Source organism: Bombus impatiens, unplaced genomic scaffold, assembly GCF_000188095.3.
Source record: "Bombus impatiens unplaced genomic scaffold, BIMP_2.2 scf_0463, whole genome shotgun sequence".
In the NCBI taxonomy this organism is placed as follows: Eukaryota; Metazoa; Arthropoda; class Insecta; order Hymenoptera; family Apidae; genus Bombus; species Bombus impatiens.
Window position 1 is genome coordinate 2,628,451 of NT_176882.1, and position 18,617 is coordinate 2,647,067.

An 18,617-nucleotide genomic window follows, 5' to 3' on the forward strand; every position below is an offset into this window, starting at 1 on the left:
TCGAAACGGAGTTAGCATCTCGAAGGAGTCGACGGTGAATGAGGATTTATTAATAATGTATATACTAACTCGTTCACGCTTCGTTGCATATCTACATCGTCAGGATGTTTTAGTTTCGCGTAAAACATTAAATGTTCTCTGGGTGTCAAAGTACCGATAAGTACGTTATCTTGAGGGCAGACCCCTATGTCGGGCTTGCAACCCTCTTCGCCGTTCAAACAGATCTCACCCGTGGTCGGAGCCAGCATCCCCGTCAGCATCTTACTGAAAAGAAAGTACACCCTTGAATAACGAGAATGAATTCAAATACCCGCCGCTTACGAATGAAATTATCAAAATCCCTTTAGTCGATGTTAAAGAAGGTAAAGCAGAAAAGATTTTTGTTAGAAGAAATCGTGTTATTCACGTACATAATGGTGGTTTTTCCAGCGCCATTTCTTCCAAGGAGGCTCGTCACCTCACCCTCGTTAAGTTTCAAATTAAAGTCATCCACTGCTAAGACCTCACCCTGGTCTGTGTTGTAGATCTTCTTGACATTTTCAAATCTTACTCCTGTTTGTTTCTCGCTGACTGTCAAGTTACTCGCGTCGCTCTCTTCGTCTGTATTCCATGCAATATAAAGAACACGTATTTTTAATAGGAATCGACAGCGATTTCTTAAGCAAGCTCTCTTATCTTTCATACAGCTTTACCTAATCCTAGGAAAAGCAGATTAAAATATTCATCGAATAAAGCAGATGCTTCCCGCAAAATATAACTTTTCTCTCGACTTCTTTAGATTTCTATTATTTAAAAAAAAAAAAAAGAAAGAAAAAGAAAACAAATCATATTACCTATCGTGAATAGAAGCGAATTCTCTAACTCATGCATCGCATGCAGTATCAGCATGCAATCTATACGTCAGTCACCGAAGAAAGTATATACAGAGACGCGAAACTTGTACAAGACGCGAATATCTGATATCGTTGCATAGTCGGACGGTTTGCGTGGAACTCAAGCAAACATGTGCATAGGTAAACTATCAAGAAGAATTCCTACCGAAACACCCGTTCCATGATGCATCCGAACTGCAACATTGAATAGATTAAGCATTCACGTGTGAATTCCCACTCTCATGGAAGTAGCAACAAACATTTACATATTCAGTGCAAACCAAATATTCGAATAGCTCTTCCCCGTGCAAATTTTACGAAATAGACGGATGGTACCGCGTTTATGCAGATTAGATTACGTTTCACCTTTGGTGTTCTCGCGATATCAAACGATTTAGTAATTTTCCCAAATATCCGTATCGAGCGAATATTCTCGAGTGGGATAAAAAGGTATGCAAGAATAAGACAAAGCCATGAGATAAATGACAATCGAAATATACACAACTGAATATTTGAATAATGCGAACGAAGCTCGAGTGGAATGTAAGAGCACAACGTAACATAGCAAAAGCGAGAAAGAAAAAGAAAAGCTGAAATATCGTGCAAGAGCGAAAGAGCGAGCAAGTGCGATACCTTGGTAAGTGGCTGAAGGGTGGAGAACGTCGTTAGTGAAATAGAGGTTGTTGACGAAGGCGAGGTAACTTGGTCTGCCATAGAGAGAACGTTTATCGGCCCACCATAAGCTACGGGACCTCAAATCGTGAAAGCCCCTGCCTGGAAAATTATTCGCCAATGCTCGTCCGTTTCCAGAAACTCACCAGGTCATCGAACTTCTCTCGGGGACACGCACCGTCTTTTCTTTTCTTTGCGAATGTTTACCGCATCTCGAGACCGCCCTCCTGGCGTTTCTCTTTGCAGCATCAGTGGCGATTATATGGGGGAGGAGGGAAGGTTTTGGTGAAATCTGTGCGCAAATTTGCGACGATGCGAACGAGAGGTGCGTGTAAACGTGTAGAATTCGTAACAATATTCTTTTCGTCGTTTCATTGTGAACACATGGAGGATGTCACTAATGAAACGAAGTAGTATCGTGAATGTTGAATAGATATTTTCAAAAATATTCTATTATATCTAATAACATCGAATAATATTATAACGATGTTATGTTTAACCTTAATGATACCATCCTTGTGTTCTTTTTCCATGTTTTCTTCTTCTATGTTTAGTAATGGTTATAGACAATAGAGTAATAAATAAAAGGGGTACACAGACAGGATACATAGAAATATCGAATAAATTCGCGACATTGCATGCACCAGAGATTCCAAGTGGTCTCTCGAAATCTTCGGAACAAATATCATGTTAGAAAGTTATTTGGATAACGTTGTTGCGTGTAGTTGTATAGATCCAACGAATTTTTCAATGCGATAAAAAAAAAAGGAAATAAATAAATGTAAGAAAGTAGAACAAGTTGTAGTAGACTCTAAGCTGGTGACACCTCCACCGAACGATGAAAGATCGATTCTACAAAGTTCTAAAAGTTCACGTGAGTTCCGTTTAGAGAGGCGAAGAAGTTTAACAAGTTTCTACCTGAATTCGTATATCTGGCGACGAGATAACCGATTAAGGCATAAAGGCAGCCGTCGAAGGCGATCATTAGGAGCACCCAACCCAAAGACATCGAATCGCCGGGGCTAGATTCCTCCCACATCGCGCTCCAAGTTAGTCCGATGCCTTGAACTTCCTTCCTGGCCGCGTACAAGCAACCGTAACAAAAGCTGGTCGACATGCTGAGACACTAAGGAGAAAGGCGTTGATAAATCGTTCTCTTTGCTCGCAGAATGTGCACGGCATTAACATAATTTTATAGGAAATGGTGGTTTTATCGTGAAACCTAACACGGACGCATCGTTCGAACGTGTTATTTGTCACGGAAATGCTATTGCTACGCTAGGTGGCGATAACTTACGATGAGAAGCTTATACCCGAGACCAATAACGGCCTCCATAGCAATGACAATGACGTATGGCATGAATGTCAGCAAGAACATAACCACGGTAGTGATCGCGGCTAGACTCGCTGAGCTGCACATCGTTGAAATCATGTAACTGAAAATTTGTTTTAGTAGAATAAAGCACGTTGATGATCAATTAATTTGATAAAACTTACCAGAAGGTTACGATAGAGAACGCGTAATCGACCATCATGATTAAAATTAAAGAAGCATCAGATTTTGGTAAAATTTTTCCGGCAAGCAGAACTGTTGCGATAGAGAACAACACGATTAAGAGTTCTATAAATGTCGTAATGAACCAGGCGACAGTGTTTCTCCAAGGTTTCAATCCCATTACGCTCATTACCTAGAAACGGAACTATGGAATTAACTAATGCCATTAGTTAACTGAAATGTTAATGTTGTGATATTTCCCCTGTTACCATTGCATTTTGAGATTCTCTTTCCCACACAATATGCCTGACAGCTGCTCCAACACACATCATTAGCGCAAAAAAGAAACAAACTTGAATACCTTGAGACTCGTAGAGAGTTGTTTGAAAGCTACGTGATACATAAAATGATTATTATTATTATTAAAATTGTTTGTAAGTATAAAAGAAGGACAAGAGATTATACACACGGTACGTCTTCCCAACAAGGATATGGCATCTGTTGCGTCATAGTTTTCCAATCCTGATCTTTCTGAGTTTTCGTTCTTATAATTGCTCGATCGATAGAGTCCTGGAGCTGTACGAATCCTCTCATATATCTCAGGTGTTCTATAAAACTGCTCTCCGGACCAGGAATCCAAAATTGATTTTTTAATCTCTTCGTGGACTGCACGTAGTCCACGTCCATTCGAATTTTGTACACTATATTATCGGGCAATTCATGCTGCAAAGATCTGCTAGATCTCTTTGGGGCTTTATCCAAAAAGACAACACCGGCTAAAAATTCTCGCGTTTCCATCAGAACCCGTGCTTTCGCTTCCATTTCCTCCTCGGACCGAAATCCTCTTATTCGATCTACGAGCACGCACTCCAATAAATCATTCAACATACCAACCATCGTTATCAAACGTTTGGATCTCTTAAGTCGCCACGAAACCTCGCTGAGATCCATATCGGTGAAATCCCCTGGAAGAGGATGAAACATTTTAGAAAAGGCACGTTCGCGTCTTTGTTTTGCAAAAGATGGAGTGAACCGATCTATTCTATTAAAGAAATCTGAATAATCCAAGAATACATAGTTGTTTGTTTTACCTTTTCCTAGGACAACTTACCGCCTTCGAAATTGCTTCCGCCAAATGATCTAATGGCGATTTTTATAACATCTGAGGACATTATGTCTCGAAGCTCTCTTAAACTGTCGCTCATTTCGGTAAGATTCGCCAATGAGATTAAAGTTTTCTCGAAACTGTTCATCAATACGCCGAAGTGTTCCATTTCCACGAATGTTTTATTCGCTAATGTCATTACATTGTTGATTACTGTGGTATTAGGAGCATAAAGTATTTTACCACGTAGTAGAGGTTTCACGTAAGACCATATAATTTTCCCGCCTCCCATGGCCACAACACCTTTGTAGGTGTTTCTGCAAAATTCAGCTGAACAGAACAAAATTCGAAATTTCAATGTTTTAATTTATAATTTTCAATTTTCAAGTTCGAAAGTTCGAAAGTTCGAAAGCAAAAATTCAGAGGTACAAATTTTCAGTTAACTGGTGAAAAATTTCCAATTCAAAATTAATATCTGTCGTTTGATCGATTACACATACTGGGTAAAGAATCGAGCTCAGCCTTATCGAAATCTTTGCTATTATCCTCGATCTTCGAGATGATTTTGTACAAATCACCGTTATCAGAGACCATCGGTTGCCCGCACAGCATCTCGCTAGAATCTTGAAGGAACTTGGAAGCTACGAAATGCATTTGAATATTTATTAAATACGCAAATTGCGTTAATTTAATTCCAAAATTTTGCATAACTTACTGGAGACTGTCTGATCCGGTTCTTGCGCATCTGTTTCCAAGGCTTGCGCCGTTGGCATTCGAGAGGAAAGTTTGTCTTTGAAGAATGGCAATAACTCTGCGGCCACTCCAAGATTATTCAGTACCATTTTTCCCTCTGTTTCCGTCAAATTTGCGTTGGCCAATATATTTTTCACGTTCGCGCTCATAAGCTAAAATAACGAACTAGATTAAACTCGAAATTTTTTATCGTCAATGTTTGTTCATACGATTATACTCACAGTCTTAAAAATATAATCGAAATTTAAATTTTTAATCAACGTTATGGTCACGTTCTGTGTCTGCGAGTCCTCGAACTGGCAGATAGCGGAGCTGACTTCTTCGGCGGTGACTCGACTGCTATTAAAATTCAACATTTCACTGAGTTTCGTCGGGGAGCAAATGATTTCCTTCAAACTGAGAGCTCTTCTTTCTTTCATGAAAACAGAAATCATATCTATCTTTGCTTGGCTCAGCATCAACGCTACATTATTGGAAATTCCGATCTTATCCACCAAATATGACTTTACCACATCCCAGTTGTCGAACATATCTCTGATAACGTCTGAAAATAAAAATATCGTCGCACCACCGAATCGAACGTCACAAGGCATTTCTTTCGAGAGGAAACACGCAATGAGATCATACATTTCATATCGAGCAACCCTAAATTCTTGAAGATATCCATCGACTGAAACGCCACGATTATTCGATAAACGTCGTCCATCACGTATTGATCCTCGATGAACGGCTTAATATCTTCCGCTATCTCTTTCATTCTAAAAAAAAAAGGAAACGACATAACAGAACCTTTATACGATGTCGGATTAAAAGTGAACGTCAATATTCGAAAACTGAAGCAAGTTTCAAACAACTTCGGTCACTCAATGTCTCGCGTCCAATCTCATTTCTACGATCAAGACATTCTTACCCGTCGAAAAGCTTGTCCACCGTCTTATCCTTCAGGATATTAACCACCCCGTCGACGATATCAGGAACTCCTAAGACGCTCGAGACATCCTGGAAGTCTATTTTACTGGCGACGTCGAGCAGATTGCCGCTCTCTCCGATAACGATGGACAAGTGCCTCAGGATCTCCTTCAGCCACGTTAAATTCCACGTGGCGTCCATTTGCCACTGTTTCAGCTCGCGATAGATCCGATCTAGATCCAGACTTACGGACAATCGATCGGCGATCTCCATCAACGTGTGGTAACCTAACGCTTTTTGATCATACTGGAACACTTTTCCTGCTTTCTTTGAGCTCAGATAGTTGTACAAAACCGTCCGATTCCGACATTCTAACTTAGTCCGACAAAGAGACCCGTTTCTGTCGTTCAGCAACGCGTTCACGTTAATCATCGCCCCTGGCAAAAACGCCTCTACGTCATCGACGTCCGACGCCTTTACCACGTCGCGCAGGGGTTTCCAGATCGGAACGTACTTCTCCGCCATTTTGGACAACGTTTCGATGTTCTTGTGATTCCGGCCCGTGTCCAGGATGAACACGTTTTTCTGCAGGGAGTCCAACACACCGAGAACCATGGTCACATACCTTAAATGAAACTTGTTTTTATTATCACGTCGTGTAAAAAGAACGATCGATGCGTAAGACACTTATCAATTAATCTAAGGGATACAGATATATCTCGAATGCTTACAGTCCGGGTCTAGAATAAGCGGGACGTCCTACGAATCTATGAAAACACTCGTTGATCTCGTCGCTGTAAGTCTTGTTTTGAAAATTCATTAGAATCTCGGCGATATGATAAAATGTGCCTTCCAAAGTTGTCAGAAATTCGTTTCTATTTCGTTTGACGTTTAGATACTTGTAATTCTTTATCTAATAAGAGAAATTTCAAATTATATGGATATGTTTGAAATTAATTAGTTGAATCGTGATCGTAGAGTTATAAATAAAATAAAGCATTACCATACTAGCAGTTTTATTCCAATAGAAATCATGCATTAATATATCGTGAATCTGCGATATGTTCAATTGAGTCAACTGACATAAGAGTTTCGCGTAGTGCTGATGGTTCAGCAGCTGAGAATTCAGAATTTCAAGGGGGAACGTGACGCACCAGGAGCAGTCTCTGAAAGAAAGTTTCCTAATAAGCGGCTGCAGCGTTATAAACAAATTCCGCAAATGCTAACAAGGAACCGTAGCTTACTCGGTATTCCCAGCGGAATTTAAAATGTTCCTAGCGGTCGTGAAGAGCTTTTTCACCACCAAGTGAGCGAGCGCTTTCAGGTCCTGAAGGATAATTTTCTTCGTAAAATCCCTGACGCTTAGATAAACGACAATTTCATTGAAATTTTAGCGCTTACCTCCTTTTTATAAAGCGTCAAAAAATCCTCGAAGGTGCCTTCCTTGAAGGAAATCCACCATGCTGGAACCTTCGGGTCCTTGAAACCTTCCGAAGCAGCTCGAATTATCGTCGATTCGATATGTTGCAATTTTTCCAAAAGATAAATCTCGTCGTAGTTTCCCGACCAATTTCTTGCTATTCGACCTTCCTGTAAACGTCCGCAAGTTTTAACAACGTCACGCGGCTAGCAACGTCATCATCAACGTTGTGAAAGTTGTATAGTCTAGTCGAACGTTGTACCTCGTACTTGACATCAAGGGGCAATATATCGATCAAAGTCAGTCGTCCATCGGCGAGAACGATCTTTTGGCAAAAGTTGGTAATGCTTGACAAGAGGACCTTCTTCCGCACGAAGCTGGGCACAATCAAATATTTGTCGATGTCGCAAGGGTGTAGCTTGCCAAACGAGAGTTTCTCCACGAAATCGTTCAATCTCTCTGACTTCACGAAAGTGTCAACACCGGTGACGATGAGATTCGGCAGGTCTTCTATTAGAGTTAAGATAGGTTTCACCCTTGAATTCTCGTAGAGGATCCGAAGCTTTTGCCAAATATCCCCGCCGGCCAGTAGCTCGATCGTAGCGTCTAGAAGCTGATACCCTCGGGCCAATTTCGCCAGCGAATTTGTCGTTCCGTTTAATTTCGTAGGATTTTCGTTTTTCGCAAATTTCATGTACCTCTCTATCCAGGTTTGACCAGCTTTGCCAATGACAGACCAGGTGTCGTTCGATAAATTCCTCCAGGTCGTCGCATTGAAAATTTTCGAGTTTATAACGTAATCAGACTTTTGTTCTGCGTGAAAGCGTAACGCTGTGTCCAACAGTTTGGTAACGGAGGCGCTTAAGCGTGTTGATTTTGACATGGTAGTTGTTTGACCGGTCACAAAAGACTGTTGAGCATTCATGGTATTAGAGGTAATAACAAAAACGATATATTCAGTGCTATTTCTATGATTTGGCCCTACTTACGTAGTATTCTGCACTGGTGACACCTTTCAGTAATTGGTCGGGATCGAAAGAACATATTTCTTTTATGAATCGAGTTCTGTTCGGAGTGGACCAATAGTTCGAGTTAAACCGAAAGCTGCACATGGTTTTTCTTACATCCTCGTACGACATGAAAACATTTATCGGCGAATTGAGCGTACTAAGCGTAACCACTAAAGCGATCGTTTCTTCAGGATGATTGTCGAGGATCTTCAACAACTGGCGTGCATCGCCATTTTCAACGAAATCCCAAATATTTAAATGGTTATTTTGTGTCTTGATATTTTTTATCGCGTTCGTGATATGATTCAAACCTTCGGCAACACCCTCTATAAGGATTCTGTAGTTGCTCCTTTCCAACTTCTAAAACGTCATATTAATCAGAAAAGTATTAACGAACTTCTGAAAACTTGAATACTTAACGAAACAATTGATTCACCTTCTGGCTATTGGTCTCCGTATCATAAAATTCGAGAACATGCTTGAACTTCTGAAGAGTAGTTGAAACATAAGACATGGAAAATGGCACCTCGATTTCTATCTTCTTCTCCTTTATATCCTCCATCAACCTCAAAACTTCAAACGCGAAATCGTATATGTCACCTATTACCGTGATCATGGAAGATCGATATCTGTTAACAGGTTGCGTCCATACATTAGCCTCGACCATGTACAGGTCAGTGTAAGCGTTGAAGTTATCAGGATCAAGGTCACAGGTGAAATTCTTCAAGGTTCTATATTCCTCGGGAGTAAAGCCAACAACAGAATCTGACCACCATTCGAATAATCGAGAACAAGTGATATCAGTATCTGGTGAATTGAATATGCGATCACCGACATTTGAATTCATCAATCCATTGACCAATGTGACCATAACGTACGGTAGCTTATTGTAATAAATCGAGATGGGTGATTTATCGTCGAATCCCAACAACGGAAATAAATTCAGTTTTATAGAATTTTCCGAAGGCTTTAACAATACAGCTGGAAACCAAGAACAAGTTTTAGTAACTTTGTGAAAACAAAAGACTCGCAACAATTTTACAGACTATTTGCTACTTACCATTGCGCAGAATGTTAGTTGCGGTCTGTATCATTTTCTGAACAGAATGTGAGACAAATTTTACTAGGACGAGAATGCGATTCTCGATGGAGATTGTCGGATTCCAGAGATTGCTAGCCGAAAGATTACTTTGAAAGGCCATCACTGTCTTGTCTAATTCGTAATCAACGTATTCAAGGGTGTTTCTAAATCATAAATACATAAAAAATATATTCTCCTGCGAGCTTCTTTGATACTAATCGGCAATAATGACTCTCACTTGGCATCGTTCTTCATATCCGGCCACCTCTTATCAAATATGTTTTTAACTTCCGGCACGAGAGACGTCCAATGCTCCCAGAAATGCGGTTGTTCCGCCAGGATAACATGTGTGGCGTCGTTAACCAATTCATCGAGCTTCTTAGCCTGCCGGCGGAATGTTATGTAACCCAAGGTCCAATTGAAAGGCGGAGATTGAACAATTTTATCGTGCTGCAACTGACATATATTTCGTTGAGTATCACCAAACGTTAAGCGAAAAGAATAAATTCTAAATAAATAACATACGATCTTCCTTGTCTTCGCGAACACGGGATGCTCGTTCCATTCCTGAATAAACAAAGCTGGATTACATGATATTCTCTCGATCTCTCTGATTATTTCGCGAGTGCCTTCTCGCATCTCCATGGCAGATCCGGCGCTCTCGTTTCGTACGCAAGGCCAATGTTCTTCTCGCGATTTGTAATCATCGAGAACGGATATCTGGCGAAAAAAAACACGTATTTTCAAGAATTTTTAAACGAAATTTAGGTTCGAAATATAAAATGCTCGAATTATATAGCTTACAAGATGAATCGGTTTCATAGTTATGATGTCAACGACATCGAGGATCAAAGGAGATAAATTTCGTAGAATGGCGTTTAAAAGAATTTCCGTCTGCGGCATGTCCTGCAACAGCTCGGAGAGCTTCGCTCTATACTCGTTCTTCTGAATTTGATCAACGATCTTCTCGATATACTCAAAGATCACCGAGGACGCCCAGGCAATCGCGTGCGTCTCCTTCCATACTCCTTTCGACGAGAAAAGAGAGCTCTCCATCAATTTGAAGAACTTGCAGATCAAACCTACGCTGCAGAAAGATGTAACGTGTCACCAAAGTAAATATCTGCCATTTAAAAGGGTAATGAAAAAGGAAAGAGAACGTTATTTTTGTTGCTTGCGTACCTCATCTCGAAAACATCTTTGGCGCCAATATCGATGCTCCAGGATGTTTCAAAAGCCTTCCTCGCCTTTTCTAATCTAGTCATGTCGTAATCTGGATCTTCTTGATGGACCAGAGTATCGATGTATCGATAAATCTCGATCGTTTGCGTGTTAAAGTCTGTCCAATTGAACGGTTCTTTCATCGAATTGAAATGAATGGTATCGCTATAACGAACTTCGTCCATTTGCTCGATATTCGACATGTCAATTTCCAAGTCCATTTGTACGGATTTCGAGATATGACAAATCAACGCCTTCAGCACTGTCTCGTTCGAGTCTTTTGGAAAATTTAGTAAATCCGGCGGATCTGGATTCGTACAGTAGATATCGGTAAAATTATCATATTCTAGAATTTGTAAAGCCTGTAAAATAGAAGAATAGTTCCTTTTTCTGTAAACAAACTATGCTGATATAGCGTGTATACTTTTGCGTGTGAATGGTAGGTCTCGCTGTAACCGTTCTTCCGCAACATTTCCTCGCTACCGGAAGAAATGTCGATTTTATGAAAGAGTTACGCGATTGTTTACCAACCTTATCCTTATCCGTTACGGTCAAGTAGAACGATTCGACCAGCTCCATTTTCCTCTGCCTAAATTCATCGATCCAGCTCGTAGGATCCTTCTTCAAGTTATACAAAATTATCTTCGCGAGTATGTTCATCTTCTTCAGATCAGGCTCGATAATAATATAAGTCACGCTACGAGAGCCGATCATTTTCGCTATGCTCAAATGGATCGCCAGACTAAAGAGAAACAAAGTAAAAGTCGAGTAAATAATTTTTACAGGATGTTCTCTTCTCGGGTGTGAGAGGTCGAAGAAATATCTAATGGCGCCACTCACAGGTTCAATCTTCCTTGAGATCGAGTTTCTTCGAAAGCTTCATACCATCTTTCGTCAAATTTGAATACGGACCAGTCGGGGTCTGGCCTTTTTGGCGATGTCAAGTACGATATCAACTCCTTTGTGTTGCCGACTAGCGAAGTTAGATTCGATTTCTCGACGCTGACCACCTTGTGCAATGCCATATTGAACACCGTGAATAAAGAGTCGCTCACCTAACAACGTCACCCCCGGATTATGAGAACACGTTTCGAGAATCGTCCACGTCAATACAAGCGAAACACAATGCTTACTATGCTTTCAAAGTTCCGAAACTCGAAACTTTCGTACACGTCCCAGATAAACTTCTTTCCGGCATCGCTGCACAGCAGTTCCTTGACGTGTCTAGCTTCGTTTTTGCCGTCTATGAAAAGCTCAAAAATTTCGTTCACAGTCCCCTCCTGACAAAAGAAGTCGTCGGGACTTGTGCGTTCAACTGCATCCACGAATTTCTGCAACATACGCAAGAATCGTTTCGTGCGTTCTACAAGCGTGGAAGGTTATACAAAAATAATTAAAACGCTTGCCAACCTCAACGAAGTCCAGTCTGGAGAATGATTTAACGAGTTTTCGATAAAAATTTGGATCGACGTTCGTTAGCAATTTTTGCACCGTGTCTTTGTGATTTATGGAAATATCGTAAATTCTGTACTGAACGTCCTCGTGAATAATGGCAGCATGGTGTAACATTCTGACGATCGTTTGCATGAAGGACAAAATGTAACTCAACGTGGCTAGGATGTTATCCGATAAAAAATCTCTGAGTCCGTCTAGAATTTCAGCTGGTCTATTAAAAAAAAAAAAAAAAATCATTTCACAACACATACGTAGATACATTAAAAAGAAAAATACTGTGTAAGTAATGGAAAAATCTCACAGCTGAATTTCGTCCTGGTGGCCGTCCAAAATCTTTTGCATCAATTTCGCGCCATCGTGCAGAATGGCGATACTCAGATCTAGAATTTGAGTAAGATTGTCGGGATTCGCCATGTTTCCGTACACAAATCGTGCTGTGCTGGACAAACGTTGCACTATCGCGAAAAGGCTGTCGGAGGAGTCGATAGTTTGATCCTCCACCATCCGTTTCGCTAGATCCAGTAACTTTTGCAATCTCAAGAACGTTCGACGGACGGTCGCCCAATCACGCTCCATCGAGAACACCGGATCCAAAACTTGCAGCGATTTATTCACGCTGCGATTAGATTCGAGAATATATTTCTTTTACTTCCTATTTATTTATTTTGTAATCTTTTCTCGTTCGAAAAAGATTCATTTAAAATTAAAATTCGACCGAAGCTACTCACAAAGTTAGGTCAATTTCTTTGAATGTGACGTTCTTGAACACCATTATCATCTTTGGTACCCATTGACGTAACTTTAGGTACTGCGGAACGAACTTCTTCGTGGTTTGGAGGTCCAGAATCGTTTCGACCGCTTTCCTTAAGTCGTCGAAAAAATCATAGTCGCGAAACTTGGCCATTACACGGTCTATCATTTCCAGCAAACCGGAGAAATCAAGATGCTTGGACAGACTCTCGAGCATGTTGGGTATCATCGCCGAATCGATGTCACAGAGAATCTTAGAAATCTCCAAGTAATTCTGCTCGTTAGGTAGAATCAGATACTTCTTCAAAATTTCCGGAGAACAAATCGCGCCGTCGATATTAGACGAACCGAACGCCTCGATAAGCTGAAAATCGGTCCAATAAAAGTTGAAAACAATTGCATCGGGATGAATTGATCGATGAGTTCAGTTTGTCTGGCTTAATAGTACGATACTGACGTATAGTAACTTTATGGACGAGTTAAACAGTTCGTCGATCAATCCGCTTCGCGCGTACGGCATCTGAACCCTAAGAAGATTCTTGATTTCCTCGTGGTTGTTGAACAGATCGCCCAATCGAATACCACGATCTAGTTTGACAAATTCAATACTCGATGCAAATTCCTGAATACCCACGATAGTAAATGAGGTGTTGAGCAACTCGTGCATACGTACCGAACAGCGCTTTGATTTCTGGTCTAGTGAGTATCTGCGCCATTGATTTTAGAAGCTGGATGCTGTTCGGTAACGTGCTGATAGCGGAAAGAATCGTTTCGTTGCCGAGCATCGGCTGCAATTCTACCACTAACGGACCTAGACTGTTGTAAAAATAAATCTTCTTTACATGCTTCTATCGAAATGAAATAAGTGAACGGACTTAAGAATCATTTGGTGCCGCTTCGACTTTCGCTATTTTACTTTAACGATTCACAGAGTTATTTAAATCAACGTTTAAAATAGTATCGAGTCGTTAGACATTATAAACGGTTACAATGATTAAAAAGAGAAAATGTTTAGGAAAGAAAATTCTGCAACTTGCTGAACTAACGTGGCATTTTTGTAAGAAGGAACTTCTTCGTATTCCGATAGAGGATCACAGGGATTTCCCACGCTGCAAATGAAACTTTGAACGAATGGCAGCAACCCATCCTGCGGCATAGACCTCGCAGGAAATTGGCAAGTTGGATAATACTTCGGATCTACATTGTCGCGAATCGTGTATAGGATCATGAACACGACCACAGGCCATACGAATACCAGAGCCAATATACCCTATAAACATTGAAGTTTGTGCATGTATTTTACATATCGTTTCGCTACTTGTAACTTCGTGTAAATCTCAAATTATGTAACTTTATAATTATAATTACCGGTTGACGTTTTCGGACGATGTAATTCTTCCACAAGAGAAGCCCAATTTGGTCGACCCTCATCGCGAGAGCAGTTTAGATCTGCAAAATGAATCGTCAAAATACTTTACTCTTTATCAATGCTTTCAATTCTTCGGAATATTTTGTCCCTCGGATGACTCCGGTTTTTATCTTCTCCGCTGCGGAGTCTTACACAGCCACACACCGAAGTATTCGTAGCTTTATTATCTATAACACATGCACGAGTGTTTCGTTCCGGAATTCGACGCTACTCGCTTTGTTCACCTAACAAGAAAACCGAGATTCGTCAAACAGCTCTTTCGGTTACGTAGTTGACTTTCGTGGAGATTTCGAAAATGTCGGTGGAGAAGGATCGATGGTTGGATACATTGGAAAAGCGAGTCGCGATCCATAAATCAAGATTGAACAGGCGAAACCGATCGCTGATATATCGCGTAGGGCAGAACAAATATTTGAAGAGCGTAACAAGCGCGTCTGTCGATACATCGACAACCGGAAATGCGCTTCACTCTGTCGCGTGCTGCTCCGGGATCCATTGCGGGGAAACGGAACAATGAACCGTGCGGATTGCTTTTCGTACGAAAAACGAAGTCGATCATTCGTACGTGTCGTATCAACGTATGGATATCATAGTTGCACCTTTATTTCTGGCCGAAATAACCAATTGAAAGTGAACAAGCTTGGAGCGTTTGATGTATTCTAATTTCCAGTGAATAAATTATGGCTGAATATTAAATGAGAATTTAATGCGTGTCGCTTGGAAAAGCACGAAATAATCTCCAGCTTTGACATCGAAGCTTCTAAATTTGATTTGAACCCGTTATTATCATTAATATGTACGCGCCAACGTGTTCTCGTTTGTACGCTGTTCATTTTGTAGGTACATAATAGGTGCATGGTATCGGAATATGTAAAATGTAAAAAGAGCGGCTAATTTATTTGTCAATTTTCTCTTAATTTCACCGTATTTTGTTCAAAGCGTCGTTTCAATTACGAAATTAATGTATGGATCGACCGGCGCGCTACTTTATCGCAAATTGATATGAAATTAAAATGCTAGACGAAGGTCGTCGACTATTTATAACTACTGTTGGATCTTGACATAATGGAAAGATATCGAAGATCACAGATTTATACTGTACAATGTAGTTAAATAACATTTCAGGAAATCATCGATTTACGATAGACAAAAACCGATTAATGACAGTCGAAAATAAATATTTTAAATGGCGTGTTGGCAATTACGATGGTTGACCTCCAAATTGAGTAGCATAGTCACACATGCACACGCACACGAATTCTCCAGCTCTTCCGCATACTTATCATTATTCCAGTTCAAGATTACAAAGATGCGAAGTAATTATTGATTTGGAAATACGTACCATCTTCACTCTGTCATTTGTATAATCGCTGGCATTCGCGGATGCATTTACGAAAATTGTCGGGAGCTTCTCGAATGTCATAACAATGGGAAAGATAAGAAAAAAAAAACAAATTCTTTCGCGTGAAATTATAAAACGATTAATGTCTAATGCAAGACACTGAAGCAAAATCAAAGTGCTCGTGTGTCCGTGAAAGCGTAATAAAAATGTAAATACAAATAACAATCCTCCGATAAGTAGAATACAAATTTTCATGATGTAATCCAATGCAGCTGCGCGTAACTATAAATTTACATTCTGCTGTTTCACTTGATGCTCGTTGTTTGTTAAATCAGTGATTATAAAGAAACTTGTTTGAAGGGAAACATTCCGGTCGGTGGATGGTTTCATTCATTAGCACGTCACAGATTGTGTGCACTTTCGCTGCGTTTGTAAATTATGTCTCTCAGCTACGTTGCACAAGCGAAACGCGTGATAGATCATGTAGGCTCTGGAGAATATTTTTTACAGTATTGATTAGAATATTGATGAAGTTCTAGTTTGATCTCCTCCTTCGAGAGGTAACGATAATAGCAAAGAGGATAACGTATTTGCAGAAGATTGAAGAGACACCTGACGTAAGAGAGGAAGACCAAACTTGGACAAAGAAATCGCAATTTACCTTCTTCGATATTAGATAATCGATAAAACGATCTTCGATAAAACAAAGGCATTGTTTCGGTAAGATTCAATAAGATTCAGTAGGATTAATGAAGAGAAAAAAATTCAAGGAATCTTTGAAGGAGAATCTAAAGATACGCGCTTAATGAACGTAATTCTATCATAATCGTTTCCTTAACCTCTTCCGTTTCAGACACCTGACAACCTAGAATTTACTTCACAGTGTAATTTAAAGTTCTAAATAGTAGAGTATTGCTAGCAAAATCGATTCTTTATTATCAAGATGTTCTCGATCATTAAGGATCACGAGTTGCACGGTTCAAAGTCGACGAGCCGACGCGGAACGATCGAAAAGACAATGATTAACACTTTTCACGATACGTCAAAATCCTTGCGTGCTAATTGTCAAAAGTCCATACATAGTAATATCACACGTACAAGTAACAGAAGGAAATCTTTGAATACGAAACGCGTTTCACAACTTTATGAGAAATGCTTGCTTCCTTTAAGATAATTTAAACGTGGTGCATCATGAAGCGTTGAAAGCATGTTTTGATCAATGATCGATAACAAAAGGCAATAGAAAGAAACAGCAGCATCGTTTTTCTCAGAAGCCTAAACAGATTGCAGCGGAGCGTAGCTGGTCGAACAAGTTTCCCGATGTCATAACAGCGCGTAGACCTTGCCAATGGGAAAAGAAGAATAAAGGAATCTCGGAAGGGAACGACACTGTATTACTTACATTCCTCAACGTGTACACCGCAACGAGAACAACAAGTTGGAAGCTTGTTTTACATCGATAGACGGACGAGCCGAATCGAAAAACTGATTGGTTGCATTTGCAAAGCGCTGTTCGAGCATCGCTCTCGAAAATTCTGACCGTATGTGAACCGAAAGATATTTGCTGAAAGGGCAACAACGATCGAGTTACGAACAGGAAGCCGGATATATCGGAATATGAAGCGTTTGCGCAGAACAAAAAGAAGGAGAGACATTCAACAAAGAGAAAACGCTGTCGACGCCATCAAAACAAACCGCTTTGACGCGAACCTCAGGCCCGATCGTTTTGAATTTCAATCGAACGTTTTACATTTCATGCTGGCACATAATTTCTGAAGCGTTCCGAGAAGGAGGCAACCAGGGCCCCCAAAGATCCAGGAAAACATGAATCGGTAAACAACGCGGTTCTCCTTGCGTAACAATGCAATCACGTTGTAGTACTTACGTTTACTTGCTCGGTAATTTCCTCCGAATCGCGCAGTTCGATATATCAACCTTCGTTGCTTGATCGTCGAACAAAGCACAAGCCCGAGGCTTCAATATCGTTCGAACCTCATCGATCTGACGGTTTCCAAATTCGTGAAAATGCAGTCGCCAATAGCGCGTGTTGTCAACACACCGTCGTCGGACGCGGGAAAAAGAAAAACACGGAAGAACGTTGCACCGATCGTTGGTCTTACGATTACGTCGATTGAAACGAGCAACTTCGTAATGTCGAGCGTCGATCGCGTCAAGAACTGATCGTTATTGCGTCCAAGCGACGATATGCGATACAGTTCAGTAGCGGACGAAGCGTTCCTTTGCGCAAATTTTTGGCAAATGTTACGTTTAAACGGACAACCGCTATCTCCTCCACGAGGCGCGTTCGAACGAAAACACCAGTCGAAAGGGAACTCGCCCCGACCTGTTCCGTCGGTTCACGATCTTCCTTGCTCTTACTGTTCGTCTCGCAAAAGAGAAACACACCGGCTCGCGTTTATGCACACTTGGACGACGGTCGGGGGCCGACTGTTGCCACCACCGTGATCCACGACCACGTGGACCTTAGCAATGCCTCAACATCCGCTCGTGAATATGTATTTATAGGTTCGTATACAACAACATGGTTGTACGCGAATGTTTCTCGCCTAAATGATCCCCGTGGACCTGATATCCTTCAACTTCATCTCTTCCTTTTCCTTTCTTTCTGTTTCTTTTTTTTTTTCTATCCTTTCTTTCGCGATTTCGGCTCCGACCTTTCAACGAAATAAAAGCAATCGTTCTCGCTATGGTATTCAGAGACACGGGATAAACCATGGACGCCTGAGGTGTGATTTGTTTTTTACCTAGAGCGCCCTATGGTTCCCTTTTCTTACTTCCTTTATTTTATCCTATTCGTTGCATCGCTCTTGAAAAAGGTAATCGAATTCCTCTGGGAGAATCAGTGCAGCGGTACTGTTTACTCAGATTTGTTTCCTGAGAAAATGAAAGAGGAAAAAGGGATAGTAAGCCGTGTGGAAAATCTTGTACAGCTATTGATATTCATTTGTTCATCGGACGTTCAGAAAATAGGATTTACATATATGTAGGTATATTTTAAAAAGAACAAGACACTGAGACAAGGATTCGCCGCAGGAGTTCTTGTATAGTGATTCAGGAACTCTTTGATAGAAATCGAAATATG

At 40.6% G+C, this 18,617-nt stretch overlaps 1 protein-coding gene across 3 annotated transcripts in view; it reads right to left on the minus strand.

The window, feature by feature from the left end:
• The window catches only part of LOC100745943 (ATP-binding cassette sub-family A member 13), a 32,299-nt gene extending 14,212 nt beyond the window's left edge, over window positions 1-18,087 (minus strand). Inside the window, exons 1-37 of one of the 3 annotated variants that reach the window (XM_024368566.2) lie at window positions 17,400-18,086; window positions 14,112-14,192; window positions 13,790-14,013; window positions 13,417-13,559; window positions 13,201-13,331; window positions 12,722-13,107; window positions 12,295-12,609; window positions 11,949-12,204; window positions 11,672-11,869; window positions 11,379-11,593; window positions 11,070-11,280; window positions 10,500-10,900; window positions 10,122-10,404; window positions 9,843-10,037; window positions 9,556-9,773; window positions 9,297-9,481; window positions 8,673-9,217; window positions 8,216-8,596; window positions 7,489-8,136; window positions 7,208-7,396; window positions 7,051-7,133; window positions 6,810-6,972; window positions 6,538-6,719; window positions 5,808-6,431; window positions 5,525-5,655; window positions 5,119-5,441; window positions 4,860-5,049; window positions 4,645-4,785; window positions 4,151-4,474; window positions 3,509-4,004; window positions 3,309-3,429; window positions 3,042-3,232; window positions 2,842-2,980; window positions 2,463-2,670; window positions 1,506-1,646; window positions 411-600; window positions 70-264 (exon numbers count right to left, since the gene is read on the minus strand). In XM_024368566.2, the coding sequence (XP_024224334.1) occupies window positions 70-264; window positions 411-600; window positions 1,506-1,646; window positions 2,463-2,670; window positions 2,842-2,980; window positions 3,042-3,232; window positions 3,309-3,429; window positions 3,509-4,004; window positions 4,151-4,474; window positions 4,645-4,785; window positions 4,860-5,049; window positions 5,119-5,441; window positions 5,525-5,655; window positions 5,808-6,431; window positions 6,538-6,719; window positions 6,810-6,972; window positions 7,051-7,133; window positions 7,208-7,396; window positions 7,489-8,136; window positions 8,216-8,596; window positions 8,673-9,217; window positions 9,297-9,481; window positions 9,556-9,773; window positions 9,843-10,037; window positions 10,122-10,404; window positions 10,500-10,900; window positions 11,070-11,280; window positions 11,379-11,593; window positions 11,672-11,869; window positions 11,949-12,204; window positions 12,295-12,609; window positions 12,722-13,107; window positions 13,201-13,331; window positions 13,417-13,559; window positions 13,790-14,013; window positions 14,112-14,174 (9,029 nt within the window). In that variant the 5' untranslated portion in view covers window positions 14,175-14,192; window positions 17,400-18,086. Of the gene's footprint in view, window positions 1-69; window positions 265-410; window positions 601-1,505; window positions 1,647-2,462; window positions 2,671-2,841; window positions 2,981-3,041; window positions 3,233-3,308; window positions 3,430-3,508; window positions 4,005-4,150; window positions 4,475-4,644; window positions 4,786-4,859; window positions 5,050-5,118; window positions 5,442-5,524; window positions 5,656-5,807; window positions 6,432-6,537; window positions 6,720-6,809; window positions 6,973-7,050; window positions 7,134-7,207; window positions 7,397-7,488; window positions 8,137-8,215; window positions 8,597-8,672; window positions 9,218-9,296; window positions 9,482-9,555; window positions 9,774-9,842; window positions 10,038-10,121; window positions 10,405-10,499; window positions 10,901-11,069; window positions 11,281-11,378; window positions 11,594-11,671; window positions 11,870-11,948; window positions 12,205-12,294; window positions 12,610-12,721; window positions 13,108-13,200; window positions 13,332-13,416; window positions 13,560-13,789; window positions 14,014-14,111; window positions 14,193-15,514; window positions 15,602-17,399 lie in introns of those variants that run through there. The other 2 variants (XM_033321569.1, XM_012387262.3) reach the window with 2 other exon arrangements.
• Window positions 18,088-18,617: the final 530 nt, after the last annotated feature.